General features: G+C 35.4%; 1 protein-coding gene across 1 annotated transcript in view; it reads left to right on the top strand.

Annotated features, from left to right (window-relative positions):
* LOC133053035 (probable ATP-dependent RNA helicase DDX4) overlaps nucleotides 1–21,164 on the top strand; it is a 78,424-nt gene that overhangs the window by 48,056 nt on the left and 9,204 nt on the right. The window contains exons 8-18 of the mRNA XM_061137818.1: nucleotides 2,602–2,721; nucleotides 3,669–3,749; nucleotides 5,066–5,113; nucleotides 6,946–6,993; nucleotides 7,097–7,144; nucleotides 7,704–7,846; nucleotides 8,463–8,615; nucleotides 10,439–10,593; nucleotides 13,062–13,191; nucleotides 14,574–14,740; nucleotides 18,966–19,111. Coding sequence (XP_060993801.1) covers nucleotides 2,602–2,721; nucleotides 3,669–3,749; nucleotides 5,066–5,113; nucleotides 6,946–6,993; nucleotides 7,097–7,144; nucleotides 7,704–7,846; nucleotides 8,463–8,615; nucleotides 10,439–10,593; nucleotides 13,062–13,191; nucleotides 14,574–14,740; nucleotides 18,966–19,111 — 1,239 coding nt within the window. The remainder of the gene's footprint in view (nucleotides 1–2,601; nucleotides 2,722–3,668; nucleotides 3,750–5,065; nucleotides 5,114–6,945; nucleotides 6,994–7,096; nucleotides 7,145–7,703; nucleotides 7,847–8,462; nucleotides 8,616–10,438; nucleotides 10,594–13,061; nucleotides 13,192–14,573; nucleotides 14,741–18,965; nucleotides 19,112–21,164) is intronic.

Genomic DNA, 21,164 nt, shown 5'->3' with positions numbered 1-21,164 from the left:
CAAACACTAGTTAAACAGTTAATCACCATTAGGATTTTAAACTATTTAATTTTTCAAAAACTGATAGAATAGACCAGAAATGAGTAAGATTACAGAAGATTTGAATATAAGATTTGAATATCAGTTATTAAGCCTGATTTAATAGTTGTGTTTGAAGTGATATATTCCCAAATTACAAATCCTTTTCCAGCATATAGAAAATATACACAATTTGAAAATCTATTAAGGCTAAAGGAAAGGCCCAAGATATATCATAAAATTTATATCGTAGACCATATTGTAATTATTAAGGTGCATATTGTACTTGTTAAAATACATTAAAAGTAGAAATCAATAACAGATGCCTGACCCTTGTGCTTTGGGAACTGCATTTCTCAGTTTATGAATAGCAATTTATGTGGAAATGATGAAATATTTAGAATGGAATGACTATAAAAACAGAACGTATAAAAATGTATGGGGTTACATGGCTGTGGGCTGCTCCATGGGGTGGGCACCCCTTCCCATGGCATCCCATGGAGGCACTCCCATTGGTCCAGGGCAGTTCTTCAAAATGAGTATGCAAATATGACCCAGTTGCATACTGGGGCTGGCGACAGTGCACTGGCCCAATGAAGGAGTCCAGGAGGGGCATCATCATTGCCTGCTACTCCACCACCTCCGTTTCTACCTAATGTTGTGTGGAAGGCCAGTGCAATCAGAAAAAAGTTATTGAAGATACAGGACCTTGACAAGAAAGCACAGCATATGACTTGATTATATATTTGTAAAATCCAAAAGACTACATAGTTTATCAACCACTGAAAATAATATCATAATGTGTTAGATTGTGAAATCAGCATACAGAAGATAACAGCTTTCCATGCAGTTGAGTTAGTAGATGTATGGCAGATATCCTATCTGCAGTCATAAAATAAGATAAAATAGAGTAAGAATAAGGTATTCCAAAGAATGCGAGTTCCACAGAATAGCAAAGAGAGAAAGAAAGCCTTCCTCAGTGATCAGTGCAAAGAAATAGAGGAAAACAATAGAAGGGGAAAGACTAGACATCTCTTCAAGAACATTAGAGATACCAAGGGAATATCTCATGCAAAGATTGGCTCAATAAAGGACAGAAATGGTATGGACCTAACAGAAGCAGAAATATTAAGAAGATGTGGCAAGAATATACAGAAGAACTGTACAAAAAAGATCATGACCCAGATAATCATGATAGTGTAGAGCCAGCCATCCTGGAGTACAAAGTCAAGTGGGCCTTAGGAAGCATCACTAACTATGAGCAAAGCTAGTGGAGGTGATGGAATTCCAGTAGAGCTGTTTCAAATCCTGGAAGATGATTGTGTGAAAGTGCTGCACTCAACATGCCAGCAAATTTGGAAAACTCAGCAGTGGCCACAGGACTGGAAAAGGTCAGTTTTCATTCCAATCCCAAAGAAAGGCAATACCAAAGGATGCTCAAACTACTGCACAATTACACTCATCTCACACGCTAGCAAAGTAATGCTCAAAATTCTCCAAGACAGGCTTCACCAATACGTGAACCGTGAACTTCCAGATATTCAAGCTGGTTTTAGAAAAGGCAGAGGAAGCAGAGATCAAATTGCCAATATCTGCTGGATCATCGAAAAAGCACGAGAGTTCCAGAAAAATATCTATTTCTGCTTTATTGACTATGCCAAAGCCTTCGACTGTGTGGATCACAATAAACTGTGGAAAATTCTGAGAGATGGGAAGTCCAGTGGGGTCACAAAGAGTCAGACAAGACTGCCCAACTGAACTGAACTGAAATATAGAAAACAAATACTAACAGACCTAAAGGAAGAAATGGATGGGAATACAATAATAGAGGAGACTTTAACACCTCACTGACGTCAGTGGACAAATCTTCCAGACAGAAAATCAATAAGGCAACAGAGGTCCTAGATGACATATTAGGACAGTTAGACCTAATTGATATTTTCAGGACATTCAGTTCAGTTCAGTCCCTCAGGCTCTCTGTGACCCTGTGGTCTCAGCACACCAGGCTTCCCTGTCCATCACCAACACCCATAGCTTGTTCAAACTCATGTCCATTGAGTCGGTGATGCCATCCAGCCATCTTATCCTCTGTCATCCCCTTCTCCTCCCATCTTCAATCTTTCCCAGCATCAGGGTCTTTTCCAATGAGTCAGTTCTTCGCATCAGGTGGCCAAAATATTGGAGTTTCAGCTTCAGCATCAGTCCTTCCAATGAATAATCAGGAGTTATTTGCTTTAGGATTGACTGGTTTGATGTCCTTGGAGTCCAAGGGACTCTCAAGAGTCTTCTCCAACACCACAGTGTTTATAGGTGTCACTTTTTCTTTTCAGTCATTTTTAGGTTTTGTTCGGAAAGCAAACAGTGGATTTAAAAAAAAAAAAGATCATAGCTTTTATTTATTTACTGGTGAAGTTGAACAGTTGTAGGTCAAACACAGCATTTCTCTTTAGTAACTATCTGTTGATGACTTAAAATATTAAAGTCATTGAATTATGCAAGGCTTAAATTAACTTGGCCACCATGTCCCCAAGATTTCTTTGTTGGTTTTTGTGTCGTTTGTGTGTTTGTGTTTTAATATTATAGGTTATCAAGTCGGCAATGATTCAGAAGCTTCAGGATCGTCCAGAAGAGGTGGAAGAGGCAGAAGAGGTGGAAGAGGTAGTTTCCGAGGTTGCCGTGGAGGATTTGGTCTAGGAAGTCCAAGTTAGTAGTGGATTGCAAATACTGTGCTTCATTTATTAAAGAAATGATTAAAAATAACACCTATCACATATAAGATTATTATGACTTTATAAGAACGGTTTAGTATAATGGCTGGTAGGTACATAATCACTTATGCTATGCAAAATATTATTTTGTAGACATATGTAATTCCTTATAGATTAAATGAGAATATGTGAACTTTCTAACAGTTTATGTGATGCAGTTCTTTAATATTACATGCTGTGAAGCGTTTTAGAGCTTTGATAAAGATGGCTGACCTTACAAATAAGTGGCATTCTCATGATTCCATTATACCTTCTTATACCAGTGTGGCTTTCTACCTGAATTTTTCCAGTCGTCTTTCCTTGGTGCTAAGATATTGTCTCCTGAAGTCACTTTGGGAATGCATGTCTCTCTTAACAGAAGAGAACAGAATAGTGAAACTAAAAACGTAAATTGATATAACGATTTAATAGATATGTAGCAGATTCGTGAATTGTCACTTTTTAAAAAGTGAAGAGATCCACAGAGTTGCTGTTTAAGACTGATAAAGTTTGATTTGAGTGCAGTGGGTAGGAAGGGATGCTATTCTGGAGAATAAGCACTAAGATTATGTAATGTGAAATTTTGAGGGGCAGCAACAGTGCTGTTTTTCAAAGGGAATTTAACTTGCTTATATCATATTTTGGTGTAGTATTAGCCCTGACTACTTTTATAAGATAATTTTAATAAAATTTTGAGAAAGTAATGCATAATTGAAGGAAATAATTTATGGAAAGATCCTTCTGTGTGATACTTCAAAACCACTATGATTCCTGTTAAATTTAAATTATTTTATCCTGCATCTTTTTAACTTATGGCACCATAAATTGATTTTTTTCTGTTTACTGCATGACTTAAAAGTTTTTAAAAGTAACATAATCTAAATTTTTAATCTGTAAATCTAGAGAGTGAATATGAACAAGATGAGAGGACCCAGCGTTCTGGTGGCATTTTTGGTTCTAGAAGATCAGCATTAAGTGGTGCAGGTGAGAAATTGAATTTACTACTGAATATTAATCATTCACATTTGCTTTTAGCTCTAGGATTATTGAACCTAATATATATTTTTAAGTATATTAGATTGGTTCATGATTATCTCTGCTTTGTAGATTTGTAGGCAAAAGGAAAATGGACAGTTTTTCCTCCCTTATAAAATTTGTGCTGTGAGAATTATTCCCTCTTTCTTATCTACCAGTTAATTTGAGATATAAATTATACTTTTTTAATTAGAAGAAGGAAAATGAAGTTTCCTTTGGTTTCAAAGAAAGGATTCTGAGGGAATTTGATGAGACAGTGGGAAAAAAAAAAGAAGCATCCTGTTGATGAAATGTTTAAAAGTAGTTAAATGAACTGTGGTATTAAAAAGAAATGAGCTATATCAAGCCTGAAAAGACATGGAGGAGCCTTAAATGCATACTGCATGCATGCTAAGTCACTTCAGTTGTGTCAGATTCTTTGCAACCCCATGGACTATAGCTCACCAGGCTCCTCTGTCCATGGGACTCTCTAGGCAGGAATATTATAGTGGGTTGCCATGCCCTCCTCCAGGGGATCTTGCCAACCCAGGGATTGAACCTGCGTCTCCTGTGACTCCTGCATTGCAGGCAGATTCTTTACTGCTGAGCCACTGGGGAAGCTCTAAATATGTGCTACTGAGTGAAAGAAGCCAATCTGAAAAGACAGTATACTGTATGATTCCAACTCTGTATGACATTCTGTAAAAGGCAAAAAAACTGTAAGAAGAGGGCTGAAAAAAATTGCGTGGTTGCTAGGGGTCAGGGAAGGGATGAACAGACAGAGCACTGAGAATTTTTCGGGTAGTGAAGTTACTGTGTATGATACTATAATGATGGAGACATGCCATGATACATTTTTGCAAACATAAAAAACACTGTACAGTACCATGAATGAGCTGTAATGTAAACCATGGACTTTGGGTGATTATGATGTGCCAGTATAGGTTTATCAACTGTAACAAAATACCTCTCTTGTGGGGAGCGTTGATTATGTCAGGGGGGTGTGGAGTATGCAGGTGTGAGGACTGGAAGTATCTGGAAAGTCTCTGCGTTTTCCTCTTAATGTTTCTGTGAACCTGAAATTGCCCTAAAAAATGAAGTGTTTAAATAAAATGTTCAGACGAGAAAACGGTTTTCGTTAAACATAGAATTAGGAGATGGGTGGGTTAAGGGTCTAGGAATCCTGAGAAATTACTCAGTATTTGAAAAGAAATAGCTATATATTTTATGTGCTTGAAGAGGAGCTGTGTTTCCTCTGAATATTTCTGTAAAACAATGCCTTACAGGTAATGGTGACACTTTGCAAAGCAGAAGAGGTCGTAGAAGTGGACGAGGTGAGTTCTTATTTGGTTTACCTGTAAGTGGTTAAAATGACTGTAATCCAAGTTTAATTTTTGAAGGTAAAGGTAACTCTTGGTGCTTTTATACACATTTTGAGGAGTATACATTTGCACGGCCAGTTTGGAGAAGTTGTTTACTTTTGTTGTTTAGTGGCTGTGTGGTGTCTGACTCTTGGAACCCTGTGGACTATAGCCCACCAGGCTCATCTGTCCATGGGATTTTCCAGGCAAGAATACTGGAGTGGGTTGTCATTTCCTTCTCCAGGGGAAGCCAGTTGTTTACTACTACTCTTTAATCCAGCAGTTCCATTATATACTGTAGGTGTATATGCTCAGTGCATGTAAAAGGATGTTCACTTAAGCTTCATGTGTAATACGTGAAAACTGAAAATCACCTAAAATTCATCAATAAATAACTGCTTAATAAATAACATAACCATAAAATGGGAGTTACCATGCAAATGTTAAAGACTGAGATGTAATCTATGTTTACAGATTCTTATATTAAAATAATCTTTCTTATGAGATAGTTAGCTTGGTGTAGGGGAAAAAGAAAGTTCAGTATAGATAATTTTATACTCTTAAAAAAATCTCAGAGTTGAAAATGCTTAAACTTCATATAAAAGTTAAAATATTTTCCAGACTAGGAAAACAAGAAAGCTTGTTTAATATCTCTGAAAAATTCCGTGATCATTTTTAGTCTGAGAGCATTCAGAGTGGCAGTTCCCTTGAACCACTTTTCCCTGCTTCACTCTTTCAGATTCTTGGTTTCTCCAGTGTAGAAAAAGATTATGAATGGCTAAGCCATATTTTATACAAATTCTTAGATCTTGTTTGAAAAGAGGTTTGAAGACCTGTGGACATACAGGAGAAGAAAATTAGAGAGTGCACATATAAAAGTGCTATCTATGTGTTAGCCTTTCAAAGCTAGTACAGTCCTGATTCTTTCTGTGTTAGTACCTGAAAGTGGCACAGTCAGTGACTCCTTGTCTAGAAACCAGAAAGGTAGTGTGTGGAAAAGAGTTAACATGATAGACCTGACTGGTCTTCTTGGAAAGTCCTTCTTACAAGACCCCTCCCTGGCTTCTGGGAACTTGGATTTGGGGAGGGGTCTCAACACCCTTAACCAGTGTGAGTGGTCCACTGTACCTAAATGGTTTGTAAAACAATGTGGTTTATGATGAATACCCCCTTTTCTTCTGGGAGTTGGGAAATTTGGTACCTGCCAGGCAGAAGGTGCCTGCCTGCTTTATCAGCCCCTCATAAGAACCCTGGATATTGAATCTCTAAATTGCTCTGGTAAACATTTTCAGCATGTTGTCACAACTCGTCCTGTATGACCCCAGTGGGAGTGACTCTTAAAAGCTTGCACCTGGTCTTCTCTGGCCTTTTCTCCATACCCTTCTTTCCTTTGCTCATTTTGCTTCATATCTCATCTATGTAATAAGTCACAGCCATAGTTTTGACTGTATTCTGAGTCCTAGCAAATCATAGAACCTATATGGACTAAGCAGAGATGGACTTGTAGTTCCTCTTAGAAAATACATTCCTTTGTTGAGGAATATAGGAATACGAAAGAGACAGAACAGCTTAAACAGGGAGATACTAATATGTTCTAACATTGTAATCTGCATAAAGTCAGCATTTTGAATGCTATGGGAACTTAAAATATTCAGGATTCTATTTATCTTAATTGTCTCAAAATATTATTTGTTTGAAGGGACCACCCATGTTTAGAACTTTTTCTCTTTGAAAACAAGCAACAAAAATAAAGATATACACAGTCTTGTATATTGACTGGCTGTCACTGTGTATTTCTTTAATAGGTGGTTACAAAGGTTTAAATGAAGAAGTAATTACAGGCTCTGGAAAAAGTAAGTTTTACTTTAGATAAGGTATTTGATTTTTATAGTGAGTATTGTTTTACCCCTCGATTTTAAAAAACATTTGTCTTGTTTTCGTTTGATTCCTTTTAAGATTCTTGGAAGTCAGAAGCTAAAGGAGGAGAAAGTGGTGACATTCAGGGTATATTAATTTTTGTGTGATCCACAAAAATATATATTATATTTTAATACAAATGCAGAATATTTAAAGAGATAACTTTAAAAAGTTTGAAGTAAAACCTTTAATGGTAAACGTTGGGAACTTTTTTGGTAATTTTATTTATTTACTTTTGGCTGTGCTGGGTCTTGGTTGCTGCACAGGCTTTTCTCTAGTTGCGGAGACTGAGGGCTCCTCTCTAGTTGTGGTCTTCTCATTGTGGTGGCTTTTCTTGATGCAGAGCATGGGCTCTAAGGTGCACGGGCCTCAGTAGTTGTGATACGTAGGCTCAGTAGTTGCAGCTCCTGGGCTCTAGCGCACAGGCTGCGCATGGGCTTAGTTGCTCTGTGGCATGTGAGATTTTCCTGGGGCAGGAATTGAACTCGTATTTCCTGCATTGGCAGGTGGATTCTTTACCAGTGGGCCACCAGCAAAGCCCAGGAATTTGCATGTTGTTTTGAATTTGAGTTTGTTGGTTTTTGTCTGTTTTCTCTTTTATTTTTATCTTAATCCTTATAATGTAAATTTTCTTTTAAATTCTGAGGTCGAAAAGTGACCTACATACCACCTCCTCCACCTGAAGATGAGGACTCCATCTTTGCACATTATCAGACAGGCATAAACTTTGACAAATATGATACTATTCTTGTAGAAGTATCTGGACATGATCCACCACCAGCAATTCTGGTCAGTGTAATAATTGTCTCTGTAATGACTGTGAGACAAACTTTCTTTTTTAAAAATTTGGAACATTTCCTTAAGTTGATATTAAAGAATACAAAAACTTCACCTTTAGTATTTAATGAGAAATTTAGAATCATATCTAACATCTACATTATAATTCATTGCTGTGTTGAAAGGGAGGGTACTATATTTCCTCCCCACCTCCTCACACTAGGATGGAAACTTGATGTAAATTTATTAAAAAGGATACTTTTCCTAAAGGTTCAGTATTTCTGCTTTCTACGTATGTGAGAAAGTGCATCTTAGAGGAGTGATTTTCTAAGGAATCGGGGAGCCCAGAGTTCCCTGTTGATAATGAACCGTTTTTATTGATCAGAGTTATTTGTATCTCACAGGTTTTAAGGGGGCTGAAAAAGGTTTTAGAGCCACTGTCTATATGGAATATTCCTTAATTCTATCAAGTAGTCGCATAGAGGTTCTAGATATTACTTTTGAATGGGGGCATATGTATGATATAAAGTAGAATTAACAACTTGAAACTAATTGAAATGGAATATGTTTATGGCATGACTAGTGTATGATACATGGCATTTAACCACTGCCCCCTGATTTTTTTTAGACTTTTGAAGAAGCTAATCTTTGTCGGATATTGAATAAAAACATTGCTAAAGCTGGTTATACTAAGCTTACTCCTGTGCAAAAATACAGTATTCCTATTATACTAGGAGGACGAGATTTGATGGCTTGTGCTCAGACAGGCTCTGGAAAGACTGTAAGTCACTTCCCTACATGTATTTAGCCTAGTATTCAAACTGTCACTTTTTGAACTTTGGTTCTTCCCAAGTAGATGATTTTAGTGAACTGTCATAAATACTCATGTTTTTGTCTCTGATTTCTGGTTTTATTGAAGTTTGTGTACTTTTGACGAAAGAATTTTGAACTATTTCTAGAGTAGTGTTTTGCAGTTCATAGATGTTTCTAAGTGTATTCAGCTCCTTCTGTGGGACATAATACTTAATAACTGAGAGTCAAAGCACCAAAGGTTATGAGACCTTTGATTATAAGAGCATGGGAAAAATAATTTATGTAAGGTAAAGTTTTTCCCATCACTTCATGGCAAATAGATGGAAAACAAAAAGTGGAAACAGTGACAGATTTTATTATCTTGGGCTCCAGAATCACTGTGGACGGTGACTACAGCCACGAAATTAAAAGACACTTCCTCCTTGGAAGAAAAGCTATGACAAACCTAGACAGCATTTTAAAAAGCAGAAATTTACCACTTTGCTTACAGAGGTCCTTACAGTCAAAGCTAAGATTTTTCCAATAGTCATGTATGGATGTGAGAGCGTTAAAGAAGGCTGAAAGCCAAAGAATTGATGCTTTCAAACTGTGGTGCTGGAGGAGGCTCCTTGAGAGTCCCTTGGACAGCACGGAGATCAAAGCAATCGATCCTAAAAGAAATTAGCCCTGAATATTCACTGCAAGGACTGATGCTGAAGCGCCAATACTTTGGCTACCTGATGTGAAGAGCCAGCCACCTCATTGGAAAAGACCCTGACGCTGGGAAAGATTAAGGCAGGAGGAGAAGGGGGCGACAGAGGATGAGATGGTTGGATGGCATCACCAACTCAGTGGACATGAGTTTGAGCAAACTCCGAGAGATAGTAAAGCAGCCTGACGTACTACAGTCCATGGGGTCAAAAAGAGTTGGACACGAGTTAGCGACTAACAACAACAGTGTAATAGCTGATACAGTTTTGGAGTCAAGAGAATGAGAAATAGCTGTATGTACTGTTGTTGTCTGTGTACTGTACCTGGTCCTTAGTACGAAGTGACCTCTGGTTATGCTAATTCTAAAAGATCTCTGATGGGACCAAGTTGGTCTTAGGACTAAACTGTGAGATTTGTGAATTAAATAGGGTTCCATGAGATGAGCATTCAAGACTGTCATTTCCAGGATCCTAGTCTTGCTTCATACTATATTAGTCTTAAAAATTCTCCATAGTAGAGTTGAAAGGAAAATAAGTGAAAATAAGCTGTACCATATAGCAGCTAATGTGTGACTTAAATGTGGTTTTGGAGGTAGATTTTAGTGTCTTATTTAATAAGAAAACTGTAGCACAAAGTTTCTCTTGCCATATGTAACATTTATGAGGGTGATATCTTTAGTAAGTCAAATGAATGCTTTCCCAATTTTTGCTCTGTTTTGTGGACCACTTTTGTCATGCATTCTGATTTGATTTCTACCTCAAAAGGAATCATTTATACTAAATGCTACATTCCTCATTTACCTCTCAAAATAAGTTACTGTTTGTTTATGTAGAATCTTTGGTTGCGTTTGTTTTTTAAAAAGCACAAAAGATAGTTTCATAAGATAGATTAACTTTATCAAACATTTTATATTGTATAATATGAGAATGATGACCAAAGTATTAGATACTCATTGAAATAAATATTATTTCCCTTTTGCATTTTAAATTTATCAAAAAGATGAAAGAAGCAGCTAAGGGATATAAAGACATGAGGAATAGGTTGCCATAGGGAAAAGGATGATGCCCTATAAATTTGTAAGGTATGCAATTTAACTTCTAGGCAGCTTTTCTCTTGCCAATTTTGGCTCATATGATGCGTGATGGAATAACCGCCAGTCGTTCTAAAGAACTGCAGGAACCAGAGTGTATTATTGTAGCACCAACTCGAGAGTTGATCAGTCAGATCTACTCGGAAGCCAGAAAATTTTCTTTTGGGTAAGTACATCTGGAATGCCACTCACAAACAAGTTTTTCTTTAGAGGATTATTGTATTTATTTTGGGAGGAACTCAGTACATGAATAAGAATGCAGTCATATAATTTAATGTGGTGTTACCTGACTGAAGTTGACTTTTTCATAATCTTGTTTATAGAATCTATTTTTTAAAATGCTTATTAAAAATCAGATGGTGATAGAAGTAGAACGATAAGACAGTGTACATATTCATGTGTTTTCTGGTAGTGTTTAAGTATATGTTTAAACATGAGTTTATGGTGTTCCTAATAGTTTTCTCTCCTTTAACCCGTAACTTCATAAAATGGATAACTGCTTATTTAACAATCAGACGTAATTTTTAATGACTGTAAGATTGTCCATGTGTTTGTATTTTATTTCTCTATTTGGGAGGTTTAAGTTGTTTCTATAGATTTAATGTAAAAAATATGAAGTTATTTAAAAAAAAAAATATGAAGTTATTTTAAAGCTTGCATTCTACCAGCAGTATTTGAAAATGCCAACTTCACTATACACTTTGCCACTATTTGGTATTGGATTAGTTATCTGTTGCTGCTTACCTTAAAACCTAGTTGCTCAAAACAATGCATATTATTTACAGTTTCTGAGGGTTAGGAATTGAGGAACAGTTTAGCTGGGTGTTTCTGGCTTGGCATCTCAAGAGGTTGCAGACAAGATGTCATCCAGAATTACAGTCATCTGGCTTTATTGGATCTCTCTGTAAGAATGGTTGTCTCTAGGAAGTGACAGCTGGCTTCACTTAGATTGAAGGGTCAGTGAGAAAGAGCAAGGAGGAGGTTTCTGTGACTTTTGTAAGACAGTTGCAGTCACTTTTGCTGTACTCTGTTCCTTACTAAACAGGTCACTAAATCTAGCTCATCGTCAGGACTGGCTATATAATTTGCGAGAACTAGCCCAGAATGAAAGTACAAGGTCCTTTGTTAAAAAATTATGATGAATTTTAAAGCAGCAAATAGAATATTAAACCAAGTTCAGGTCTTTTTTAAGCATAGGACTCTGTATTACAGCACAGGTTCTATAGCTATGAAGCCAGCTTTGCACACATCTTTGGAGGAGGGAGTTAGGATCTATATTTAAAGGAAGGTGTATTGAAGAATTTGTGTACATATTTTAAAATCACTACAGCTATCTTCATGTTTTCATCTATTTGGTTATTGAGAGGTTGAACTACTTTTTGAATGCTTTGTACATTCTCCCTGTGAATTATCCATTTGTTGTCTACCCATTTATCTGTTGGTATATTAGTCTTTTTCTGTACAGTTCTTTAGAGCTTTTGATCTAGAACCTTCAGCTTTTAATTTGTATAAATCAGTTTATTTGAAATTAGAGGAGAAAAAACTAAAATTATTAAAATTCTTTTAATGTCAAGCTTGACAGATCTTTTTTTGTAAGAAGTAGATGTACATTGCTTATACCAGTGTTTATTTCTTACTGACCCCCATGTACTGTGTTGCTCTTCGAGCTTTTAAATCAAGTAAAAGATAAAAGTTTTCTTTTAAAAAAAACAATAACGATATTTCAGATAATATGTATGTACAAAATGTGTATTAGTATGTGGATATTTGTTGGAACATTTTTGTGGCAAAAAACTGGGAAGTGTCTAACTGTCTATCTTTAATCCTCCTCTTCAAAGTTTACACACTATTATGGTTTTATGTGAAATAGTATAGAAAGAGCTGGTGCACATGTATGCACTTTAATCCTCCTCTCAACAAATCTTAGCATACTAAGCTTGGTTGCCATCCTTTAAAAAAATGGTATATGTTGGAGCTAACACGTACTATAGAACTGTACTCATCTTTATAGATGCTCAGTGTTCTTTGTACGGAAGGCCTATAATTCTGTTTTTTATTGTTAGATAATTTTCAGTCTTTTGATACTAAAAATCATGTTAGCAGTGAATATATTACACAGTCATCTTTACCCCTTTGTGGGGATATATCTGAAGGGAAAATTCCTATATGTGAATTTCTTGGGAAAAATAAGTTTTAAAATTTTAATAGAGACTAAAATTGTGAAAGAGATTATATCAGTTTATCCCCCTGAGTGCCAGTTTCCCTACACTGGCTGACATGGCATTATCACACTTAAGGGAAAATTTTGTTAGACTTCATTTGTTTTGCTTTATTGATTTAAAAAGTAATATTGAACTTAAAGTGTTTAAAAACCGTCTGTATTTTTAATGAACATTTGTTCATGTTGTTGGCCTGTTGTATGGGTGTTGGTTGTGTTTATCATTGTTTTTGAAGAGCTCTGTCAGGCAGGTTGCAAATTTTTTTTCCCTCAGCTTTTCAACTTTCTGGGAAGAATTGTAAAAGAATGTTGAATGTATTAGCTTTTTCTTCATGGGTTTCATTTTACATCTCATTAAAAACAAATGACTAATTTTCAAGCAACTAGAAAATGACATTTATTTTTATTGTCAATAGGACTTGCGTAAGAGCAGTTGTCACATATGGGGGAACCCAGTTGAGGCATTCAATTCGACAAATAGTACAAGGCTGTAATATATTATGTGCTACTCCTGGGAGACTGATGGATATCATAGGCAAAGAAAAGGTAAGCTCTAGAGGGATACAGTGTTGTGAGATTGACTAGTAATTGTTTTGTTTGGGAAAGAGAGAAACTTGTGTAAAGACATGTATGTTCATTACAGCACCATTTGTATATTAGGCTCCCATCTGATTCCTTGAATGCTTTCTTTTAATACAAATAGGTAAATAGTATTTTCCATTTTATACTTGGGAAAACAAACTTTTAGTGAGATTATGTAATTTATTTTAATCTCTAAGTTAGCTCTAGTAAGTGATAGGGTTAGAATCTGGAGCTGAATCCAGAATCCATATCCTAGACCCACTCTACTGGGAGAAAAATGAAGTCAATGCTTTTTTCTAGTTTCGTATATGTCTTGAGGAAATCTTTTTTTTTTTTTCCCCTGGAAGAAAACCTTTGTGGTATCAGTAATTGTGTCTCCTATTTTAAGTGTGAGAGTGATATTATCCAGGATTGTTAAGTTTCTGTCTTTGGAGAGCGATTTTAGGGCTATTTATTTTCAGTGTTCACATACCACATTATTACATCTCTGTATCAGTATTTTCAGTTCACTTTCATGACCCTGATTTGCTTTTTAAGGCTGTTCTTTAAAGGGATTATTAAAAATATGCTCTTTCTGCAGAAAGGAATTTTTCTTATGGTACTTATTAAGAGTATCCAGAGAAATTCACCTTGATTTCGCACCTTGTTTCCCATCTTCCATAGGGTAACAAAATCACTTGTTTTCTTTTTGCAAATATGTGCTTCTGTTTTTAGCACTAAATATTCATGATAGGTAAGAAAAGTTTTCCATTTGTTGCTGAGTGGTTAGAGAATCGGGGATTTATTAAGGGTTTAAAGGCATTAGAAATAAATTTGTCAGTTATAGGCCATTTGATAATGTCATGCTGTTAAGAAATTTTATTTCTTACACTAAATAGCCTGACTTGATCAGATGATATAATCTAGATATGTGCTGTCCAATACAGTAGTCACTAGCTACATGTGGATATTTACATTTTAACTGATATAAAATTAAAAGTTCATTCTTCAGGCACACTAACTGCATTTCAAGTGCTTAATAGCTGCATATGGCTCCTGGCTAATACTGAAGATATAGAATATTTAAGTGATTACAGAAAGGTCTATTGTGTAATACTGATCTAAATGTTTTGGTTTCTTTCAGTTTTATGAAATGTTTTATAAGACAAAATTGAGAAATGAAATGAACACTAATACTACTAGCTAACCATAACAGTGGTCTCATCATTGTATGCATTGATTTCTAATCTTCATCTTTGAGAATATATTAATAGTTAGACTTGATGAGAATATTTTCATTTAATATATCAACTACTGTACTAACTAGTATGCATTCTCTGCTCTAACCCTTGAAAATATCCTAAAAGATTGGTCTCAGACAAGTCAAATACTTAGTTTTGGATGAAGCTGATTGCATGCTGGATATGGGTTTTGGACCAGAGATGAAAAAGTTAATTTCCTGCCCAGGAATGCCATCAAAGGAACAGCGTCAGACCCTTATGTTCAGTGCAACTTTTCCAGAAGAAATTCAAAGGTAAATTTTTTCTTCTTAGAAGTGGCTGCTGTGTACTAAAATGCTTTTACAGCAGGAGAAACAATGTGAATATCTTATTCTTGAGAGATTATAACATGGATAGTTTAAAAGGAAAAGTATTTCTAAAAAGTTTACTATATTTTTCATTGTTTCTTACCTTAATTCCTGGCTTTGCATTAGCATCACATTTTATTAGAGTGTATGTGGTTGTGTGAGTGAGAACATGAGAGCACGTAGCACCTCGCCAGGATTTAGTAAGTGCTTACTAAATGAAATTATTTTTATGGTGGTGCCCCCTCTTTGACCCCAAATTATAGAGTTTGGGGGAATTGAACTTGTGTTAGAAAATGTGTGTACTAATTGTTGACAGATATCTGAGTATCATATATACACTGTGTGGTCTGTGAGTTCTGAGGTTCGCATGACCTATTCCTGCTAGAATGGTGACTCTTCTTTCTGCCTGCTAATCCCTTAGCAAGAGGGAACCTGAAGTACCCACACAGCAGGTCTGGCTTATACAGTTCAGTAAAACTCCTGTTTTCTCTGGTGGAACTGTTCTTCTCCCTTTGGGAACCAAGACCTCCAATACTTACAGTTGGTGCAGTGAGCACAGTATGTGGGTCACTGGGAGTGATGGTAAATGGGCCACTCTAGCTTGTATCCCTTGGTTCCCAGACCTACATACTCCATAAAGATCTTTGGTTCCTACCGAATGATTGCTTTACTATCTGCTTTTAAATGTTATAAATTGCCTATTATTCCATCTGAAGTCCATTTTTCACATTCTGCATATTCCCTGAACCATTGTGGCATCCATATCCTTGGCTTGCATTTCTACCTGTATGCACTCCCAAACTTATACCTGTAATTTTTGATTGAAGTACAGTTGATTTACAATCTTATATTAGTTTCAAGTGTACAACTTAGTAATTTAATATTTTATAAAATATATTCCATACAAAGTTATAAAATGTGAAGTATGTTCCTTATGCTGTACATTCTGTCTTTGTAACTTATTTTATACCGCATAGTTTGTAACTCAATCCGTTTCACCTCTTTTACTACTCTCCTGGCCCCCTCCCTTTTGGTGACCATTGGTTTATTCTCAATATCTGAGTCTGTTTGTTTTGTTATGTTTGTCACTTCGTTTTATTTTTTAGATTCCACTTACAAGTGAAACCATACAGTATTTGCTTTTTTCTGACATATTTTACTAAGTATAATTAACCTCCGGATTCATCCATGTTATTGAAGATGGCAAAATTTTCATTATTTTCTATGGCTGAGTAATATTCCATTGTGTGTGTGTGTACCACATCTTCTTTATCCATTCATCTGTTGATGGACACTTAGGTTGTTTTCATATCTTGTCTATTGTAAATAATGCTGCTATGAACATTGGGAAACAGGTATCTTTTCATTTTAGTGATTTCATTTTCTTCAGATATCTACTCAGTAGTGGAATTGCTTCCTAAGGTAGTTTTATTTTGAATTTTTTGAAAAATGCCCATTCTGTTTTCTATAGTGGCTGTACCAGTTTACGCTCCCACCATCAGTACATGTGGATTCTCTCTTCTGCACATCTTGCCAACCCTCGTTATTTCTTGTCTTTTTGATAATAGCCATTCTGACAGGAGTGCGGTGATATCTCATTGTAGTTTTGATTTGCATTTCCCTGATGATTAGTGTTATTGAGCATTTTTTCATGTGCCTATTGGCCATCTGTACGTCTTATTTGGGAAAATGTCTATTCAGGACCTCTGCCCATTTAAAAAAAATTGGGTTGTTCGTCTTACGCTATGAAAGAAATCATGAAGAAACCCAAAGACAGTGTGCTGATTGGGAGAAGATATTTGTAAACAATATGTTCAATGAGGGATTAATATTCAAAATACATGAAGAACTTGTATAAGTTAATATTAAAAAAAAACAGCCTGATTATTACCTGTATGCTTAATCTCTCTCCTCGGCTTCAGACTTTTAGATTTAACTCTTCAGGATTATTTTTCCTCTTCGATGAATTACCAGTAACTCATGTTCATCAGGTACAAAATTGAACCTCTTCTTCAACTCCCTGTTTTTATCTTTCCAGTTTTCCTTGTTGGCTTCGAGGTCTTTTGAAACCAAAGTCATTTGAAGCATGTTGATTCCTCCCTCATATTCCTTTAACTCTGCTCTTCAAAAGTATTCAACTTGGCAGTTATCTCTAAAATATTGCAAATTTGTTAGTTTCTTCTCTGTTTACCACCTTATTTTAGGTCCTTTTCAGTTCCCCTCTGCTCATTGATAGTAGCTTTCTAAGATGTCTGTAGTTTGACCTTTGGGCTGTTAAAATTGCAAAACTAAGTCTGATTTTATAGCCATTTATTTAAAATAAATTCTCCCATGTCTTTCCATTTCCACAGACTAACCAACTTTTAAATACTTCTATATGTGACAATTTTTGCCTCATTTGCCACTTTATTCCTTGGAATCATGTTTTTCTGGTTTATTTAGAGTATTTTCTATTGGCTACACAAGCCAAATTCTGTTCCTCTTCATTATTTATCCTTATTTCTTCTTTCCTTCTGCATAGAATGCTTTTCCTTAGTCATCCCTATTTCATGTTCTTGCTTGCTGCTTCCTTAGATCAAGCTTTAAACTTGAAGACTCTTTTTTACAAAAAAAAAAAAAAAAAAAAACTTTAAAAAAGGTTTATTTTTTTTAATTATTTTTAATGGTTCTTTTTATTTTTTTAGTTTTTTTCCATTTATATTTATTCCTTGGAGGCTAATTACTTTACAATATTGTAGTGGTTTTTGCCTTACATTGACATGAATCAGTAGACATTAATTCATGACATGAATTAATAGACATCATTTCATCCATTTCCTGCCCGTCTTGTAAAGGAACCCTCTGTCTTTTGAAAGAAACTCTTTAAAACACTTTGCAGTTTTCTTGTAATATAGTAAGGTCCAATCAATGTTAACTATTGTAGCACTAACTTACTGTAGTAAAGCATTGACTAATTAAAACATGTAAATATTAAACTTAATAAAATATTTTTAAATTATAGTAATTGCGTTTATATAGCTATATTTATGCTGTTTGATATGAGCAACACAGGCAGAGACCATCATATTCATCTTTATACACACAGTACCTTATACCACATATACCTCACATGAGGCACTCAGTATATATTTTAATGAGTGTAAAGGATGATTGATAATTAAGAATTTCAGATAATGTCAAGGTTTGCGCCTGGATGAAAGGGTTCTTGACTCTAGAAGTAGTGTATGAACAAGAAGTTTTTCTTTTATGGTAAGAGAGCAGATGAAAAAGAAGCAGCAGTGATTTATTAAGATTCTAGATCTGCAGAGTTTGAGCTATTTTCTTGATATGCTAGGAGATGACTAGAAAGTAAGAAATCACTATGTAGGAGAGAGGAGGACTGCTCCATGACCTCTCTTTTTTCCTCCCAAACTTGCTCTGTAATTGGCAATTCCACTTCTCCCCACCCCATGTTTCTGTGATCTAAAGCAGGGCTTCTTCATGATATATTATCCGTGAATCGTGTGTGTGTCAGGATGCTGATACCCTCAAACTTTGGGGAGAGCATCTGCAGCTTGGTGTGGCCTAGCCCCTGGTCTGTTCACCTGGTCTCGTTTTTTTCACCAGTTATGCTCTACAGGTATTATCATTTTCTGTGTCATGATGTGAAAAGCATTGACTTAAGATCTGGTTTGCTCAGAATATTATAGTTCATTTGGAGTATACTAATTTAACAGCTCATATTTTCAGGGACAGCTCTTTTAAATAACATATATGAAGGTGATGAATGAAGAACAGAATTTTTGCTGTAGGTTTGCATTTTAATCTTTAATTAAAAAATTCCTCTTGTTGTAGTCTGATAGTTTAGCATATTTTTATTATTGTTGTATACACATTTTGTATAGTTTCATGTGGTCGGGGCTTCCAGTTGAAATTACTTACCCATCATTTGACACAGACTTTTTCATTTGTAATAAATGTTTTGAAAAAATGCTAACATTTTACAATGATATTTGAACGTAATACTTGGATGATGTAATATTTACCATCTCTTATTATGACTGTTATAATCTGGCTTATAAAAGTTATAATCTGGCTTATAAATGTTGAAGTAACACTTGCAGAAATTCAGTGAATATTATTATTATTAATAGAACAGAATAAGTTATGGATTACTCTTTTGTCTTTCAAGGTTGGCTGGGAAGTTTTTAAAGTCAAATTATTTGTTTGTTGCCGTTGGACAAGTGGGTGGCGCATGTACAGATGTTCAGCAGACCATTCTTCAAGTTGGCCAGTACTCAAAAAGAGAAAAACTTGTTGAAATTCTACAAAACATAGGTATATCTTATGTTGATTATCTTTTGTCATGATTTTGATTTTTACAAAAATTACTTTTAGAAATGACTTTAAGATTATTTGGCATGAGTTAAATAAGTTTTCACTGTTTCTTCTTCCTCTAAAGTTCTGTTTATTATGATTTGATTCGTCTATGGGATCACACAGAGTTGGACACGACTGACGTGACTTAGCAGCAGCAGCATAGTCCTTTCTCCTCTATAAATGTTAAAAAAAATAGGAGGAGTTTGAGACTTTTAACAGTGCTTGACCAAAAACTATTCCAGCAGAAATATATATGTTCTTGTTTTAGAAAATAGAAAGGATTAGTAACGTATCTTTACATCAAGCTGTATTTACTCCACTAAAAGTACTAACTTTGCTGTATTTCTAATTCCCAGTTTTTGCTCTCTAAGGCTTCCTGTATTCATATAGTCAAAGAATTTTGGAGCTAGAAGGGATTTTAAAGGTCTAATTCTATTCCTTACAATGTTAATGAGAAACTCTATCCCTCCCTTCAAAAAAAGTCAGTTTTTATGGAAAGTTGTATTTCTTTGTTTGATTGAGATAGCTTTGGTTTGTGCCTAGAAATAAAATTTTATAATATGGCCATTTTAATATTTTTTGTTGCCTCACAGGCTAAATGTATTATATGGATCCTTTCTCCTCATCCTCCGTTTTAATTGTCTGTTTCAGTTTGAAGTCAGTGTTAGGAATGGGGAATAAAAAGGCAAGAAGCTGTCTAATTTCCAACAATAAGAAAAAGTTGATTTGGAAATGCTTTTAAAAGGCTTCTAGTCTTCAGTTTTTTCTGAGTTTTATATAAAAAAAAACTTTTTGCCCATTATACAGAGTGAAGTAAGCCAGAAAGATAAAGAACATTACAGCATACTAACACATATATATGGAATTTAGAAAGATGGTAACGATAACCCTATATGCAAAACAGAAAAAGAGACACAGAAGTACAGAACAGACTTTTGAACTCTGTGGGAGAAGGTGAGGGTGGGATGTTTCGAAAGAACAACATGTATATTATCTACGGTGAAACAGATCACCAGCCCAGGTGGGATGCATGAGGCAAGTGCTCGGGCCTGGTGCACTGGGAAGACCCAGAGGAATCGGGTGGAGAGGGAGGTGGGAGGGGGGATCGGGATGGGGAATATGTGTAACTCTATGGCTGATTCATATCAATGTATGACAAAACCCACTGAAATGTTGTGAAGTAATTAGCCTCCAACTAATAAAAAAAAAAAACAAATATTCATATTGAGTTTGAGAAATGTTATTATTTTTACTTCATGATATGTTTTATAGCATGTACTGTTGCATGCAAAATAATATTTGCTCTGGGCCATATACTACTCTGATTGTTTTACATGTGTTCACTCATTTAATTCACAAAACAACCTTCTGAGGGTGGGGTTTGTCATCCTCATTTTAAGATTGTGGGCACTGAAATACAGAGATGTCAGATAACATGCCCAGTATAAATTGAAGTTCCAAATGCAACAGGAGATGAGTAATACATGGTTTTGGTGAAGTTAGAGCACATTTGTAGTATAATTATCTTAAGACTTTTTTTTCATTTATTTTTATTAGTTGGAGGCTAATTACAGTATTGTAGTGGTTTTTGCCATACATTGACATGAATCAGCCATGGATTTACATGTATTCCCCATCCTGATCCCCCCTCCCACCTCCGTTTCCACCCGATCCCTCTGGGTCTTCCCAGTACACCAGCCCCGAGCACTTTGGTGCACTGGGAAGACAAGTGCTTAAAACTTTTTATATGTGAATTTATGGAATGACGTTTGAGAATAATTCAGCTGAAGATAGTGTTTCAAAAGTGCTGGTTTCCCTTTGGGAAACCTTTGAGGTCAGCATGTAAGCACTATTGGTATACTTCTATATTATTTGAAAGGGTAAATGTTTTATAGTTCATAATTTATTATTCTTGGGTTCTTTTTACTTTGCATAGAAATGTTATGCTGCATATCATATTTTATATATTTTGTTCATATAAATTTATCTCTCTAATCATTAACTTAAATCT

Source organism: Dama dama, chromosome X (assembly GCF_033118175.1).
Source record: "Dama dama isolate Ldn47 chromosome X, ASM3311817v1, whole genome shotgun sequence".
Taxonomy (NCBI): Eukaryota; Metazoa; Chordata; class Mammalia; order Artiodactyla; family Cervidae; genus Dama; species Dama dama.
Note: the sequence above shows the minus strand (reverse complement) of the source record. Positions and strands in the feature narration are given on the sequence as shown.